This window comes from Panthera pardus, unplaced genomic scaffold (genome assembly GCF_024362965.1).
Source record: "Panthera pardus isolate Hobbes unplaced genomic scaffold, ASM2436296v1 HiC_scaffold_24, whole genome shotgun sequence".
In the NCBI taxonomy this organism is placed as follows: domain Eukaryota; kingdom Metazoa; phylum Chordata; class Mammalia; order Carnivora; family Felidae; genus Panthera; species Panthera pardus.
The window spans coordinates 112,752,184-112,768,082 of NW_026526810.1; the positions used below are offsets into that span (position 1 = coordinate 112,752,184).

The window sequence follows — 15,899 nt, forward strand, 5'->3', positions numbered from 1 at the left end:
CCCATGTCAGGCCTTTTCTTGGACTTCAGGAAAAGGCAAGAGATCAAAGGAGTAAGTGGGAGTGGAGCAAGTGACTTGAATCCCGGGTTAGAAAGTAGACATTTAATACGTAAGGAAACTCTTCGGGTCCTAGCCATGAACACATCCCAAGGAAAGATCCTGCCTTCGTTGAAAAAAGCATGTCATTATTAATGGAATTCTTCTAATTAGAATTCTTGGTTGCGACTAGCGTGCTACTGTTCATGGCTACATCATATCTTGTTTCAGTTTTGACGTGGCTCCGGTAATCGGGAAGCCTGCCCTTCGGCAGCTTTTGATAATAACACGGTTCGTTGTGTGGAGAAGAGTCTGAACTAAGCCCATCACCACAGCTGAGGTTGTAGGAAGCCTCAAACTCTCAAACCTGGGCTATATCTCCTGTTCTTCTGTCTTCTGGAACCTATACCACTTCCAAGAAGAGCAATTATGGAACACTACGGGACTGCATGGTCACATCTAGCACTCTCCTTGGTTTAAACTCTAACTTTTGTATGTTGTAAAATTAACGGCACCTCTCTTGTCCCATCTTTTCAGTATTCCTCACTGCAAAACTCGAGACTTTTATAAGGCACTTTCCTGAGTTCATCTTTTGGTCTTCATATTCCATATGTTCCGTGATCGGAAAACAGCAGCTAACGGAGCTGCACCAAACACACATTTAGCTTTGCACATTCGGCTCTTCAGAGAGAAAGAGACTGTATGGTTTCAGTGGCGGCCGACTCCGTGTGTTGTTCTTCTTGGGGAGAGCTGGGAGACGCATCGTTCCTCCCGTCAGTCTCATTTCCCATGAGCCTCTTGTGTAGGACGGACATCCTCTGTGCCATGTGTAATTCTCATGCTGAAAGACATGTGTTCTATGACAAGCCAGCTGCTTCATTTGGTGCACAGTTGAAGAAACAGTGGTTTGTTCTGATGCTGAAAAATGTGTATATTAGATTTATCGGGAGGTAGTTTGTCAATCTCAAATGAGACCTCTCTTCCTAAGGGAGTTTAAGAGTAGTTGTGACCATGAGATTTCTGCCTCATAGGCCGCCAGTTAACTACCTTTTGACTTTAATAGCAAGTTGCTGTTAACTTCCAGGTTCTGCGTATGTTGTGGACATTCTCCTATTTAGCACCCACATTCCATTTTCAGTCAGAGTCACTGCGTCACCCGACTTAATATTTCTGTATGTGGATAAGCTTATAGTGAATGCAAAGATGGTTAGCAATTCTAAGTAAAAATACCAATTCCAATAAAAGTTAATGTTTGTTTAGCCATTGATATAATACTAGATACCGTGCTAAGATGTGCCTTACAGTCGCCATCTTCTTTAATCCTCAACAACCCTACGAGGTAGGTCGTGGTAACTTGATGTTAAAGGACAGTAACTGACTCAGACAAGCAGGGGAATACACATCTTCCTACGTAAGGAGTTCCTAAAACACAGGCACTCCCAGGAAAGCTGCAAAGAATTATCGCAGAAGCAGATCAACAAGCGCCCTAAGTAAGCTGTGGTTCAAAAGTTCTCACTTAGGAGTGGGTTGACCAGAGGCTGGAATGTATTTTCCCGGGGAAATGATGCTTGCACGACAAAAGCGTATTTACCCACGATGTGCCTGAAGTAGTAATAACATAGACCCAAACCACTTTGTGTACCAGTGTTTTCATGGAAAAGTCCACTCTGAATTTCCTCTTGAATGGCTGTTGGACACGTTTCTCCACCGCGGGGGAAATGGGGCGCCTGTGCTAGAAACAGTAGGCTCATTAGAAGTGTTCAAAGTTTGAGTCAGCGGTGGCTCCCAAGGCCTGTGATGGGAGTTGATGGAGAAGGCAGGGTGGAAGAGTGACAGGGGATGGACAGAGGGAGAGGAACAGGAGACAGCCCATGAAGGTGAAGGGTGGGATAAGAATTCCAGAGAAGGGGGGAAAAGAGGAAAAGAATTTCAGGGAGGAGAAGAGAGGAGGAGGAGTTTAAGGATCCAGACTCACTAGTTCTAAACACCCAGGGACTCTGTTCTCCCTCAGGTAGCTCCTTGTTTGCTGCTTTTGTTTCTTCTACCGACTCTGGTATTTCGCCTGCCTGGTTCCCTTTTGCTGTTCTGCGCGATACTGAGACCAGCTTCGTGGCTTTTCTTGACGCGGCTGCCCCTAACACAGGCAAATGGCCCTAAGGGTTTTTAACCTCTGTAGAGGAAAGAGCCCATCCTAGGTTCTAGAACTTTTCCTTTTTCACTTGGACCTTGAAGAGCCAATATTAGCTAGAGATGCTTTGGGTAGTTCTTTGGGTCTATAAAGGGCTGAAATAAAATGGATAAGCATTCCCGATGTAGCTATTCAAGGTTGAGGCTTGTGGGACAAGGGAGAATTCCCTCTGTTCCTTTCTCTCCTGTTTGTCTCTACCATTCCCTTGTCCTCCAATGAAAGTGGAAAGGAGTGGGTGGGGCCGCAATCACAGCTTGCTGGAGGGGAAGGGGTCCAAGAGAGTGTGATCCTTGCATCACTGCTGGGGTGTGCTCTCCATCAGTGAGGGGGGGTAGGGGTGGACCCCCTGGGCACCTAAGCGTCTGCCAGAGTCTCCAAGTGCTCTTCGCATCACCTTCCCCTTTGCCCACTAGTCAACGTTCTCCTCACTGCTGATACAAGTCACTTGGACACCTGGGAGCTATAAAAAGCCTAGGTTCTCACACTTTATCCCGGACCCACTGAGTCAGAATCTCTAAGGGAAGGGCCTGGAGAGCTGTGTGATTAACAAGTGACCCCAAGTGGTTCCTGTCAAGGACATTTGACAAACACTGCTTGACCATCCCTCCATCTTGCTGGTCTTTAAAAGCTCCTCGGACATTCTAAACCCCTTTCTGCCTCAGGATCATTATACGTATATTCTATTTCTTCTCCACGAAAAGCTCTTTCCTGATCCCTACTCTTGGCCAATAGCTACTTCTCCTAACTTCATGACTTTGCTGAAATACGACAGTTTCAGAAAGACCATCCTTGACCACCGGTGTCACATCTCAATGAGGTTCCCTTGTTTCATTCTCTTTTTTAAAACACTTCATGCTGTTTCTCCTTAGCATTTATCACATAGTTTGTCCCTTATGTCTTTGCCTAATGTCTACCTCTTCACTAGTACCAAGCATAGAATACTTTTTGCATGGATGAATAAATGGAAAAACAGTGCCAGGAGAAGGGTTCTAAAGGTTGGATTGATTGCTGCTCAAGAAATAAAGAACTGAGCATATGAAAGTTTTAGTCTTACAAAGTAAAATTTTTACACGTCAACTAAAATCAAGGTAGATGGGTCCAACAAGTAATTTGTATTTGTGGGGCAATGGATCAGATTATTTTTTAAAATATTTATTAGAGGGGCGCCTGGGTGGCTCAGTCGGTTGAGCGTCCGACTTCGGCTTAGGTCATGATCTTGCGGTCTGTGGGTTCGAGCCCCGCGTCGGGCTCTGTGCTGACAGCTCAGAGCCTGGAGCCTGTTTCAGATTCTGTGTCTCCCTCTTTCTCTGACCCTCCCCTGTTCATGCTCTCTCTCTGTCTCAAAAATAAATAAATGTTAAAAAAAAATTAAAAAAAAATATTTATTAGATACCTGATCTGTGCAAAGTGCAATGTTAACAGCCATGGCTATAACAGTGAACGAGCCGATATAATCTCTGCCTTTACGGAGCTTACTTTTTAGCAAGGATGACAGATATTAAGCAACCAGTTACACAATCCCGTAATTACAATTTTGGTAAATGCAATGAAAGAATTACAGATCTATAAGAGCCTGTAGTGATGAGATCCAGCATGGTCTGTAGGGCATCAAGCTAGCCATAGAATTTCTAAGACATGTGGCTGGGGAACCTGTGCCCAAAGCATCCAATTTACTCTGTCCTGTCTCTTGTCAAAGTTGGCATGAGGGGAGGTGCCTCTATATAACAGTTCCTCAACTTCAGCACTGTTTTTTTTTTTACGTTTATTTATTTTGAGAGAAAGAGAGAATCCCAAGCAGGCTCCACACTGTCTGCGTGGAGCCCGATGTGGGGCTGGAACCTCACGAACCATGAGATCATGAGACCTGAGCCGAAATCAAGAGTTGGACGCTTAACCGACACAGCCACCCGGGTGCCCCTCATATTCAGCACTATTGACATCTTGGGCTACAAAATCCTTTGGGGGCACCTCCCAGTGCACTTTAGGAGATATTTAGCACCATCCCTGGCCTCTACCCACCAGATGCCAGTAGACCTTGCTGTTGTGACAACAATGTGTCAACATTGCCAAACGTCCCTTGTGGAAGGGTGGGGTTGGGGACAAAGTCTGTCCCTCCTTTCTACCTCAGATGAGAACCGCTGGTCTACATGAACCTTGGTGTTTTTTTTTTAATGCCTTTACTTATAATTTATCCAAGTCAATACTGGAAACTTCATTTATTCATTCAGTAAAGAAATATTTGTTGAATGCTTATTAGGTGCCAGGCACTGGAGACACAGCAGTAGTCCAAGCCTGTGCTTTCTTGCAATTACCTTCCAGTGGAGAGAGATGTACAACAAACTCCAATATATGTAATATTTCAGAAGACGGGGTAGTTGGTCACAGGAGTCCTTTCTGCTAAGGTGACATTTGTACCAAGTCTTGAAAGAAGCAAGGGAATGAGCCACATGACCGAGAACACCGAGAGCAAGAGGCAAAGCCATTGGAGGGCCTGCATTTGATCTAACCTTTCTATCTGCCGATCTAACCAAGCTGCTTGTGTTTCAGAGGGTCCACAGAAGGGCAGCTGAATGGACTCCAGAGCAGCCTTAACTCTGCAGCCTTTGTGCCCATCACCAGCTCCACAGGTTAGTGGACACACCAGCTCTTCCGCGGCCGGGACGACAGGGAGGGTGCTGGGCTGGGCATATTCTCTCTTCTGCCTCCGAAGAAACCTGCAGTTCAAAGAACGAGGAAGCCTCCAGGCTTTTGAAGCATTGGCAAATGGGCACTGTAGGATGGAATGGTTTTCCAGAACTAGTTCAGGGTAGATGACATTCCTTGGTCTGGGAGAATGCTATCAGATTGGCAGCATTTAGGCTGGTATTTGACCGGTGTTTCACTGTGCATATCGTATTCCCACCGGTAGTGTCTCTCCCTAACTCTTCAGGACAATGGAGCTCTGGTCTTCGATCATAGTCCCTGTCATGCTGATGTAATGGCCTATTGATCTATTGCCAGGTGCTTACTGAGGTCTTTTTAAAACCTCTCGTGTAGGTATCCACATCTAAGTCAGGCAACATTGGTCCAGGCATAGTCTTCTGTGAGTACTAACTCATAAGAATATACTGATAAGTAATCAGAAAACTAAAAGAAAATCACTTGGATTCAGTTCAACAAATACTTATTATTGAATACCTACTGTGGAGAGAATGAGATGTCAGCTGAGGGACATAAAGGGTGGACCAGGCCATCCCTCCTGTCAGGGAACTTACAGACTTAGGAAAAGAGGAGAGTCAGCAGGGAGCGGGGCTGCAGGGTGGGTAAGTGTCAGGTCCTGGGGATGCAGAGAATAACCATAGACGGTTGGCGGAACACCCGCTGTGCCCGGCACAGTTCTGAATGCTTCACATGTAACAACTCATTTGTCCACAAAACAGGCATATAATAGGAACTGTGTTCCCTGTTTTACAGCTGAAGAAATAAAGGCACAGATTATGAAACATATCTAACATCTCACAGCTAGTAAATGGTGGGGCGGTATTTGAACCCGAGCGACCTGGCCCAGGCTCTTAAGGGATTAGAGAGGGCTTTCTGGAGGAAGAAACATCCAGGCGGAGGGTTGAATGTTGACACGTCTGCTGGGGGGGGGGGGGGGGGGGCGCTGCAGGACTAAAGGAGTGCCAGGAAGAGGGAGCAATACTGCACAGTCGGGGGCGGGGTGAAAATGCCCTGTGTTCTGGGAGCCCTCGTGTGTCACTGTGGCGGGGGACTAGGGCACGAGCAGGGAGCAGCAAGAGAGAGGTCACGGAGGTAGCAGGGCCGGTTTGCGAGCCGTGTAGGGAACTTGGTCCTGAGTGCAATAAGGAGCCGTCAGGGAGTCTAGAGCCAGGGGATGAGGGGTGTGCGTGCGACATAATACACCTTAACATGATGCCAGATCTCCCAGAAGCCTGGTTAGACTGTATCACAGGGAGAATTACGCACACCTCCGGCTTACTGTGGGGTTCGAGGAAGCCACATATAGAGAAAGGCTCTATAACCACACCCACATCAGGTAATAAGAGTATAAAGACTTTGTTCTCTGCTTAATATTTTAGAACCCGAATTCAAGAAATAGTTGATGGGTATCTACTTGCCCCTCCCCTCCCCCCAAAAAGAATGACTAGGATACGGTAGTTATTTTTAAGGAATGAACATTTCCCCCTGGAAGTTGGTGCGGCCTGGGAAGCGGGCGGCCGGGAGAACTGTGCACTGTACACACAGCTGAATATATCTGTCCACAAACTGCTGCAGCCAGAGAGGTTTGCGGAGCACAGGAGATCCAGGAAACCTGCCTGCTGCATTTGCAGGTCTAACTAACGTATTAAGTACAAGACGGAACGCTCTGCGTAGACTCTGGCCAGGGAAGTTGGAAATTTGAGGGGCCAGGTGGGTCATACTCTCAGCATCTCGCTTATGAATTAATATTTATCGACTGCCGAAGTTATGTGTTAGAGATTTTGTAACCATTGTAATGACCGCAGTGTCAGCCTAAAACCACAGAACAAAGGGAAAAGTTGTATATTAGTTATATAAAGGTTGTATACTGTATACTGTATATTAGAATCCCTGGATTCTAGTATCTCCCTTTTCCCTCTGCTTCTACCTTAAGACGAGTGCATTATTTTTTTTCGCCTTGCTTAGGTAGCCTGCTGTTCACTGCTTTTCTCTCCATTGACTCTGGACCTCTAAAGTGCCTTGAATTTGTTTCTAGTCTGTGATTTTCCTGGTGTTCCCGATCCTCAGTTAAAGAAACACTGATGAACTTGGTACACGAGTCTCAGGCATTTTCCACACTTCCCAATAAACATTTATACAGCTAGTAAGTAACTACCTGGCACTTGAGTGTTTCGGCTACAAATCATGCGTTTTTCTGTATGACACATAGATTTGAAGGTGTTATTCTAGGGGTTCAGAAGGGTGTCCTATAAAAAGGTTAGGTAGCTATTAGAGACATTTTTCTTTAAACCCAGAAGAAGGGAGAGTAGCCCCTGTAATAAGTCAGTTATATGGCTCTCAGAGATAGGAAGTTTGTGCCTCTACAGGAATCGCTAAGCTGACTTTGAAAAGGTATTTAGCCCCTGTCTGGTCCAGTTAACTCAGTTGGTTAAACATGGTATTATTGAGTCCACGAATATAGCAAAAGTCTGTTTCCTGGCCCCTTGACTCTTCTGCAAGTCTAGCCAACCAGGCCTTAAAGCTGTGTGACTTTGTTCCTTGGGCGCCTGACTGAGATACTGGTTCATCCCAGGGCTCTGTTGAAAAACAACTCAGAATCCTTCCCCACTGATGGTGACCTAGTGACAGTCTTTTAAGTGTGGATGTTAAATGAGGTAGTGGACATGAAAGCTGCTAGCAAAAGGTCTGGAATGCTCCATGAATGTTACTTTTTCCTTGATTTCCCTACCTCAGGCTATATATTCTGAGTTTGCTATGGGAGGCAAGACGTAGAGTCAGCAAATTTGGAAATTTGAGAAGGAAGCTAGAGTGAGGGCCTTTGGCTCAAAGCCAAAGCCATTGGCCTTCGTTCTTTATAACCATGGCGTTCTGGAGTTTAGAAGTGGTGATGGGGAACTAAAATAGCAGAGAGTACCAGATTAGATAACTGGCATTTCTCTCGTGCGGACTTCATAGCGTAAACTACCATTCTCGCAGGGTCTGAGGCCATACCAGCTGCCCTCATCCCTGGCCCTAGCTTCTGCCTACGCCTCTTCTGTCCTGGAGCCCTGCCTCTATCTGCCCCCCGCCCCAGTTTGTTTGTTTTGTTTTGTTTTGTTTTGTTTAAAAAGCTCTTACTTACTGGTCTGGAGTTGGTGGAAAGATTCTTTGAACACCAATGCTGGATTTCATTTACAAGAAGTGAGCAACAGTGTCCTTGTTAAATATTTGCTATTTGGGGCCTTGATAAAACATACATTTTAGCTTTATCCTCCTTGTTTGCATGGGGCTGGGGCAGCAGCCCATCAGTGTGCCTCTGCCCGCCCACCTCCCTGCCTCCCTGTAATACAAGACAAAGGAACTTACTTTAATAGAAAGTAAACCCAGCGGACCTTAAACTCTGAGGATCTAGAAGTCACTTTAACTTTCAAGCGAAATGATTTGCTGGGCAATTCTCAGCAGAATGACCTCTTTTTATTATCAGATTCTTATTCTTTTCACCAAGCGTTATCTAGTTGTTATAGATCCTGGATGGATCTGGAATATAAGAAGTGAATAGTGAAAATGAATACAGCTCTTAAGATGCTTGCCCTCGTGTCTCACATCCTTTGTTACTCCCAAAACGTTCTTCTCTTCCCAGAGCCAGAGGGATAAGAATTTGGGTTTCCGTACTCTTATGGTGTTAGAAAGCAAAGGGCACAGGTGTGGTGTTTGGCCGGAAATGGAGCATCAGCATCTGGGCAAACAATGATCCCCTAAAGCCTAGTTTTGTTTTGTTTTGTTTTGTTTTGTTTTGTTTTGTTTTGTTTTCTTGAAATACACATAGGTGTTTTCTCCTTTCTTTATGTTCAATGTATTTCTCAGCCTTCTCTTTCCTTCTTTGGTTCCTTCTGTCGCCTGCCACCTAATGCTAGATATTAGGCGTTTTTTTGGGCCTGGTGTCCCTGGCTAGTCTTCTGTCTGGTTTTTGTCCTATCCTAAAACCTAGTTTTAGATTTGACCTCTTGTCCTTTCACCAAGATCAAATAAAGTGTTAAGTAGGGATTTTTTTTTTTTTTTTTTTTTTTACATTTTTCAGGACCTTTGGAAGCTCCCCAGGTTATTTTCGCCAGATCCAAACCCTTGCCCACACAATCTGGAGCCCTTGCTACAGTTATAGGACAGAGAAAATCAAAGTCGGTGAAGTCAGGGCCAATTTAAGGTAACAGTAAGAATAAGAGCATATTTTTTTATTATAACTTGCTGACTTTATGCCACAGCAAGAGGCTTAATAGCTATCAAGAGAAGCGATAGTTTCTCAAAATGACAAGGAAATTGGCATTTTGTAAAACCAGAGCTCAGAAGGAGTCTCCAAACTGTGGGTCAAAGTTAAGCTACTCCTAGCTTGCTTCTGTAATAGCCTGCCAGTAGGTGGCGCTGTGGCAGTAAGAAATTTCCTCACTATTCTGGAGGGTTTTGTTTAAAACCATGGGGACATTGAGGCCAATCAAAGAAAGAAACTAAAGCTATAATTGAGTTATCACAGGTAAAGTGTAACAGAATACATTGGAGAGAATGATATTTGAAGTTCAAATCGCAATAGTCTCTAAAGAGAATGTTCTCAGTGATATTTATTATTTTAAAGAAGGCTTTTAGACTAGAGTCGTGTAGTTTGTGAACTGGACTTTCAAATAATGGGAGGCAGGAAGGAAGAAAATTAAAAAATAATTTTTGGGGGTTGAGGCTGAGTGAGTAATTATGCTGTGTGTCTGAGTTAAGATCAGCATATGCTATAACTGGCCACGAAACAAACCGTAAATCCCAGCCTACCACCCATCCGTAGAAATCTGACTTTGAAGGGTCGGCCTGACTTGATCTTGTGAGGCTGTACCCACACTTCACCAGCGCTGCCCCACAGTATTTTGTTCCCAGCTGTGGCCTTCAAAACTTTCCAGAAAATTCTCTGAAACCACAAGGTTTTGATGATTCCTTTCCTCTTTGCTCTACCCTACACACTGAAGCATTAATGGCACACCTGCTATGAGCTTAATACCCTTCTTACCTCTGGGGGAATACTTACAAGCTTATTTGAGAAGCATTATTCATCAAAATACCCCAGGAGAGCAAAGGAGGGAGGAAAATTATTTACCCACCACAGGATTCATTTACATTGGATCAGAGAGCTTCAAATATCTTTCCCCAGCCCATCTAAACTCTTTCCAAAAAGGAATGAGAAGAGAGAAGGGAACACCAAATCCATGGCTTGGTCATCTACCAAAATGTACCAGAAAAACTGAAAACAACTCGAGTTCTATTGGTAATACTTGGCCAATGGGCCTTTAATTCTGATATCCAATGATGAACAACTAATGAAATATAGAAAACTAAAGCGAGAAGGTCAATATTTCCTTGAGGAGACTGGCAGCCAGGAGAATGAATGCGACATCAAGCTCCAAACTAAACCGATGGCCTGCCAAGAAGCACTAATGTCCCATCGGCTTCCAGGACTGTGAGACTTGGACCCTGCCGCCGTTGTAATATCACTTTCCTTGAACCTATTTCATTAGTATCCCTTACAGTCCACCCAGAACATTACATGGCAAAGTAGGATCATCAGCAGAGAAGCCTTGGGAAAGAGCCCATCTCTCAACACTTAAATCTCTTGCAAACACAGCCCTGCTGAGCCTGAGCGGCACATAAGCTAGGGAGGGTGATGCTGTACTTTGTAGTTAGCTGAGGCGGTAAGACCTCATGCCAAGCGTGCATGGCCTCGACGCAGAGTGGGTCAGGGGGCCTCAGAAGACCAGGCTGCCATGGTGCAGCACGACCAGCTGGGAGGCTCCGGAGGCAGGCCCACCAGCCTGGCAGGTGGTAGGTGTCAGATGGCCATGGGCTGCCTCTCCCTGAATAGGAGAGATACGTAGTTCACAAAGTGAGGAGGCAGAACCCCAGCGTCCGTGTCCCATCACCCAGATGCTTGTTTTCTCCTTGCTGTGAATGCAGTAGAGGCACGATCACTGCTCGGGCCAGAGGTCCCTTAAACCACAGTCACAGACGAATGTTATCACGAGCTGTAATGATCCGAGAGCCTCTTCATATATGGGGTTCGGGAGGCAGGCAGGTTAGATGCGAAGATTGAAGTATGCTTGCATAGCATGTTATCTAAGACAGAAAACATCAGTTGTCCTGATCAAAGAACGAAGGAGCTGCACTTAAGCATGCTGGGGACTCGGACTTTCTAAGACCCCCACTATGCTGCCCCAGGCAAGGGTCGTATTTAAATAGATACATTATTTTGCATCTTCTTAGATTCTGTATTGTCTGTTTGGCATCCCTTCATCACAGAGCCAGTTAACTATGTTTTCTGTATTCTCGATGCTTTGACATTTGGGGCCTCACCGAGCCAGAGAGAAACTGCCCCTCCCAGGGCTAGCTAATTCCTAGAGATCATAACAACTTGCCCACGAGTATGCCTTTCAAATAGAAGCTAACCAGTCCCAAGTTTATATCCCCAACCGCCTCCTTATCTAACTCTCACATGGAACACCCACATTTCCCTTGCCCCAGATTGCTCCAGGGCCAGGTACAACTAGAGAGCACTGCTGGAGCCCGTAGCCCACCAGAATCCTTAAAACGAGCCAGCCTTAAGCTGTTTACCCTGCTCTGCCTTGCCTTTCCCAGGGAAATCCCAAGTAAGGTTATGGCCTCGGCTTTCTCCTCACTCCTGTCTTCTGTCTCCTGACCACACTGGTGTTTTCCTCTGTGACCCCGTGTGGCACGCAGTGACCTTCTCTCTGGGACGCTGAGTATAATCAGCTTGCCCCTGCCAAGCCCTGTTCTCATCTCCTCCAGAGCCACACTGACTTAACCATACCATACCCAACTTGTACACCCTTAGAACAAACATCAACAGAGTGAATGTCTTTACTGTGCAGTGCGAGGAGCCAGGGAAAAAAATCTCCATCAATTAGGTTTATACCACTAAGTTCTAAGCAACTGGTCACAGCACTCACTTCATTATAGGCTGTGTTGTATAAGTGGTGTTTTAACAGTGTGTGTGGTGCTAGCCTTAATCTAGCTGCAGCCACACATGAAGGATGTGGATCCCTCTCCATGGCAAAGTCGCCTGGCTGTCAGCCATTGAAATTTCATGCTTTCCTGTCCCGAGGCCTCTTCTTTTCATTTAGTAACTGTTTCTACATTCAGAAACAAAACCCAAGCATAGCAGAACAACCTGGTTGGAAGTGGGGGAGGAAACAACCTGGCTTTCAGTTTGGGGGGATGTAGGGGAACACTTCCAAGATCCTCTAAGGGGGTTCATTTGCCTTAAAGAAAACCAGGGAACTCTATTCCTGAAATGGATTAAGAAGTGGACCACTAAGAAAGATAAGATCTGAAAATTGATATTGTCTCTTGCTGAGCTGGCAAACTGCCAAGAGAGGAGTGATGATTCTTCAATTGTTAACAATTACTACTTTGTTAGAAAGAGACAAGGAAAGCGCAGCGGCCCCTTTCTCAAATTACATTTATGTTACAGAAGCGCACACACCTCCTGGAAAAAATGCTTGGCACCCTGGATTGTGAGGCTTGTACCTACCACTGCCTCTTGCTGCAGATTCGTATTGTCCTGTGTAATATCCGTTCACTTTGGGTGGGAAAAGATCCTGTTTATTCTTGTATTCCTGAACTGGGCAGGTAACCGGCATAACATTGCCTTACTTTGTAAGTTTTTATACTTATCGCTACAAGTTATCAATCTATACTCTGTGGTTATCCGTCCCATGAACCCACACATCTTGCTGCTAATTTCAATGAAATGCTTGTTATAGGCACATACCTTTGCTTTACCACCCTTATATCCCCAGGTCATAATTGCTCCTAAACGTTCTAAAGAAAGAAATGACATGCTAAGCCATGCCTGCCTTTGGAAAAAGCAAGCTTTGTGCATGGAAATATTTACAACGCTGCTCGCCTGATCTGTAGCATGAACTGGGCCCCAAAGTGTGTGGGTGGATACGCGTAGGACGCGGAGAATGGTGACTTGATGTGCATTGCCCCGTTGGCATGATTGGTGCGGATATTTATGCTTTATTCTTTGAAATTATAAAGAGAAAGACTCGGATTCTCTTGTCCTCCGAATGAAGAGCATCGCTGGTAAAAGTGGAACAATAGCGTCTCCTACTTCTTTGTATTCTCCTCTTTGGAACACCCAAGTATTTCCAGACAGGACTCTAACATAGATATCAGGAGCCCTCTTCCCTTAAAACCTAAATCCCGGCTAAGCGGTTACCTGATACCAGAGAGGTACTGCTTGAATGTGCGTAATGTCCCCTTAGCTACATCAAGAAAACAAAGCATGGGGGCGCCTGGGTGGCTCAGTTGGTTGGGCGTCCGACTTCGACTCAGGTCACGATCTCACGGTCCGTGAGTTCGAGCCCCGTGTCGGGCTCTGGGCTGACGGCTCAGAGCCTGGAGCCTGCTTCCGATTCTGTGTCTCCCTCTTTATCTGCCCCTCCCCCGTTCATGCTCTGTCTCTCTCTGTCTCAAAAATAAATAAAAAACGTTAAAAAAAAATTAAAAAAAAAAAAAAAGGAAAACAAAGCATGTTTCCCCAGTACAAAATAAGGATGTAACTTGGGAAGCCAACCTGGCTGTAAGATGGCGAGATGAAGTAAAGAGGTTGGCTGCTTAGAAGTTGCTATTTTACTGTTATTTATGTGTTTGTGGTTATCAGGAAGAAGATTCACTGCGTTTTATATTCAACTGGACTGAAAAGTGACTGAGGTTTTTTCCGCCTTCCATTCACTTCTCATTAAGACATGTTTGTTCATGAGACAAACCCAAATGAAGATGTTTTAGAATTTGACAAGAGTTTAGCTTTTTTGTTTTGTTTTTTTAATGAGTGAATTGTTTGTAGTTGATCAGACATTGGAACATGGAATCTTGACATCGCCGCTCTTTTTTAGAAATATGACCCTTGCAGGCCTTCGGTGTTTAGTCATCTTTTCTACTGTTCTCCAATGTAAATTGCCGTTGTGTGTATGTACATATCCTTATCCTCCTCTGTTTACGCGGAGAATTTGAGTCATCTGCAATAGCCTTTTGATTATCAAAAGAGAGGCACCCTCAGTTTACCTCTTTAAGGAAAGTTACTGTACATAAGCATAAGGAGCAAACAGTCTCAGGGGCCGGACCTCATAAAAACTTGCAACCTTGGGGCGTTTGGGTGGTTCAGTCAGTTAAGCATCCAACTTCGGCTCAGGTCATGATCTTATGGTCCCTGAGTTTGAGCCCCACTGAAAGCTCAGAGCCTGGAGCCTGCTTCAGATTCTGTGTCTCCCTCTCTCTCTGCCCCTCCCCTGCTTGCACTCTGTCTCTCCCTGTCTCTCAAAAATAAATAAACGCTGGGGGTGCCTGGGTGGCTCAGTCGGCTGAGCGTCCCACTTCAGCTTGGGTCATGATCTCGCAGTTCGTGGGTTCAAGCCCCGCGTCCGGCTCTGTACTGACGGCTCAGAGCCTGGAGCCTGCTTCGGATTCTGTGTCTCCTTCTCTCTGCCCCTTCCCTGCTCATGCTCTGTCTCTCCCTGTCTCTCAAAAATGATACACGTTAAAAAACTTTTTTTTAATAAATAAATAAATAAATAAATAAATAAATAAATAAACAAACGTTAAACAAAATTTAAAAAAAAAAACAAAAAACCTGCCACCTTATTTGGGACAATTAGCAGTTTTAGTGGCTAAACAGCAAATCTGTTAGTCCATCCCTGATACCAGGTTGTCCGCTATCCCCTCGGTGGCTGGCCTCCACTGTTTTCCAGGTCAGCACCTCTGCCGTATTCGAGATTCCACCTCCCTCCGTGTGGTTGTTTCTCTCTCCACTTGTTACATCCACCTTCCAGAGGACAGAATTAGAATACTCTGCATTCCTTCATTCATTCCAAGACGTGCCCCTGGTGTGCAGAACTGAAGGTGGCAAATGCCCCCTTGCGGACAAATGCCAGCCCTCTGCTAGGATCGCATGACTGCGTGATACAGAGCGGCCAGCTTCAGCACTTCTGACCCCTGTCTTGAGGTGGCATTGTAGCTAGCAGGTACAACATACTTTTCATCCCTACCATAGAGTCTTAAAATAGAAAGCCACATGCAGTAAAATAACAAAACATAAAAGGAGAATCTGGGCCAAAAGTCAAGATATTTCCAATTTTTCAAATATAAGCCCAAATAAAATTACTGTGATCAAGGTTAAATTTGGTTCTGAGTCTCTTAGCCATCGAGACAAAAAGGGAAACAAGAAAAATCAGGGTATATATAGTTCTCATTTTCAAAAAGGAAGCCATACTCTGGAGGAAAATGAAGCTTTTTCCTGGCTCTTATTCTCCAAGAAGTAGTTCATATGCTTTAGAGAGAGGACACCGAAAGAAGTAAGAGTGCCCTCCCAACACAGCAGTGTGCTTCATGGGGCTACTTCTTGGCGTGAGCTACAGGAAATCAACACACCTCAGCGCAAGTCAACGAAAACCGTTTTGTGAGGGACAAGACTGTTGCAGTCCAAGTCTCTTTCTGGTCCGACAAAACCCAAGGGTAAGGCAGTGATTCTGTAGAGGATTGGATGGATCGCATGTGGCTTAGACAATCCTAAGTGTAACTTCTCTCGGTTGATTGCTTGTAAGGGCTCGTCTTGCTCTTGGGCAGGGACCCAGACGCCTCATCTACAGGTGAAGATGCGCGGATATGCTTTGGAAAGCAGGTGGCAGAGGAACCATCTCGTCAAAACTGCAGAGCTAAGCGGTTTTCTCACCCATCATATGGCACGTTCACTCTCCGTTCCTTTATTCACATCTAGTTTCCTCTGCCCAAGCACCATATGCCTCCTCTTGCCTGCTTCCCCGCAATGTGGCTAATTGCTATTTGTCCTTTCTCCTTTCCAACCCTCCCCCACTCCCACCCCCAGTATGAGCTAGATGGTATTTGACCGCGCTGAGCACTGACTTGTATCTCTTGTGGCATTTACGACACT

The 15,899-nt window shown here is 45.3% G+C and overlaps 1 protein-coding gene across 19 annotated transcripts in view; it reads left to right on the forward strand.

Moving 5' to 3' along the window:
* TTLL5 (tubulin tyrosine ligase like 5) overlaps positions 1–15,899 on the forward strand; it is a 299,024-nt gene that overhangs the window by 230,149 nt on the left and 52,976 nt on the right. For 10 of the 19 annotated variants that reach the window (XM_019427209.2, XM_053889626.1, XM_053889622.1 and 7 more), the window contains 2 exons: positions 4,772–4,851; positions 7,901–8,493. The exons of 2 other annotated variants lie outside the window; for them this stretch is intronic. In XM_019427209.2, the coding sequence (XP_019282754.2) occupies positions 4,772–4,851; positions 7,901–8,127 (307 nt within the window). In that variant the 3' untranslated portion in view covers positions 8,128–8,493. Of the gene's footprint in view, positions 1–4,771; positions 4,852–7,900; positions 8,494–8,981; positions 9,105–15,574; positions 15,840–15,899 lie in introns of those variants that run through there. 7 more of the 19 variants (XR_002074563.2, XM_053889627.1, XM_019427211.2 and 4 more) reach the window with 3 other exon arrangements.